General features: G+C 47.2%; 1 protein-coding gene across 1 annotated transcript in view; it reads right to left on the reverse strand.

Annotated features, from left to right (window-relative positions):
* The window catches only part of LOC117940250 (disks large homolog 4-like), a gene marked incomplete at its 3' end in the record, with an annotated part of 2,836 nt that extends 2,414 nt beyond the window's left edge, over positions 1 to 422 (reverse strand). The window contains exon 1 of the mRNA XM_034865595.1: positions 226 to 422. Coding sequence (XP_034721486.1) covers positions 226 to 317 — 92 coding nt within the window. The remainder of the gene's footprint in view (positions 1 to 225) is intronic.
* Positions 423 to 428: the final 6 nt, after the last annotated feature.

Below are 428 nucleotides of genomic sequence, written 5' to 3' on the forward strand. Positions count from 1 at the left end.
CTTCAGATACAGTATTAGGGACCACTAAGGTCTATATAAAGAGACTTCAGATACAGTATTAGGGGACCACTGAGGTCTGTAGAAAAATACACAACACAACGTTTGCAAAGAGAAACATTTAGTTGTTCTAAACTAAAACTTCTTCAGACTGAAACTGTGGAGGATCCAGTACGTTACCCTGAGGAACTCCTTAATAAACATGGATTAATGAGCGTGTTTGTGAACCTGTGTTTGGACGGGATGTATCCCAGCTCCTCCATCTCGCCCTGCTGGTTCACCCGTCTGGCCTGCCACCACTCGTCGTCGCTGGTGTCCATCACATGAAGAACCTCGCCGAAGTTAAAGTCCAGAGCCTGCGAGAGGACGCCGCAGTCCCACTGCTTATCGTAGTCGAACAACGCCCTGAAACCAGACACCAGACCTTAAAA

Source organism: Etheostoma cragini, unplaced genomic scaffold, assembly GCF_013103735.1.
Source record: "Etheostoma cragini isolate CJK2018 unplaced genomic scaffold, CSU_Ecrag_1.0 ScbMSFa_2036, whole genome shotgun sequence".
Classification (NCBI taxonomy): Eukaryota; Metazoa; Chordata; class Actinopteri; order Perciformes; family Percidae; genus Etheostoma; species Etheostoma cragini.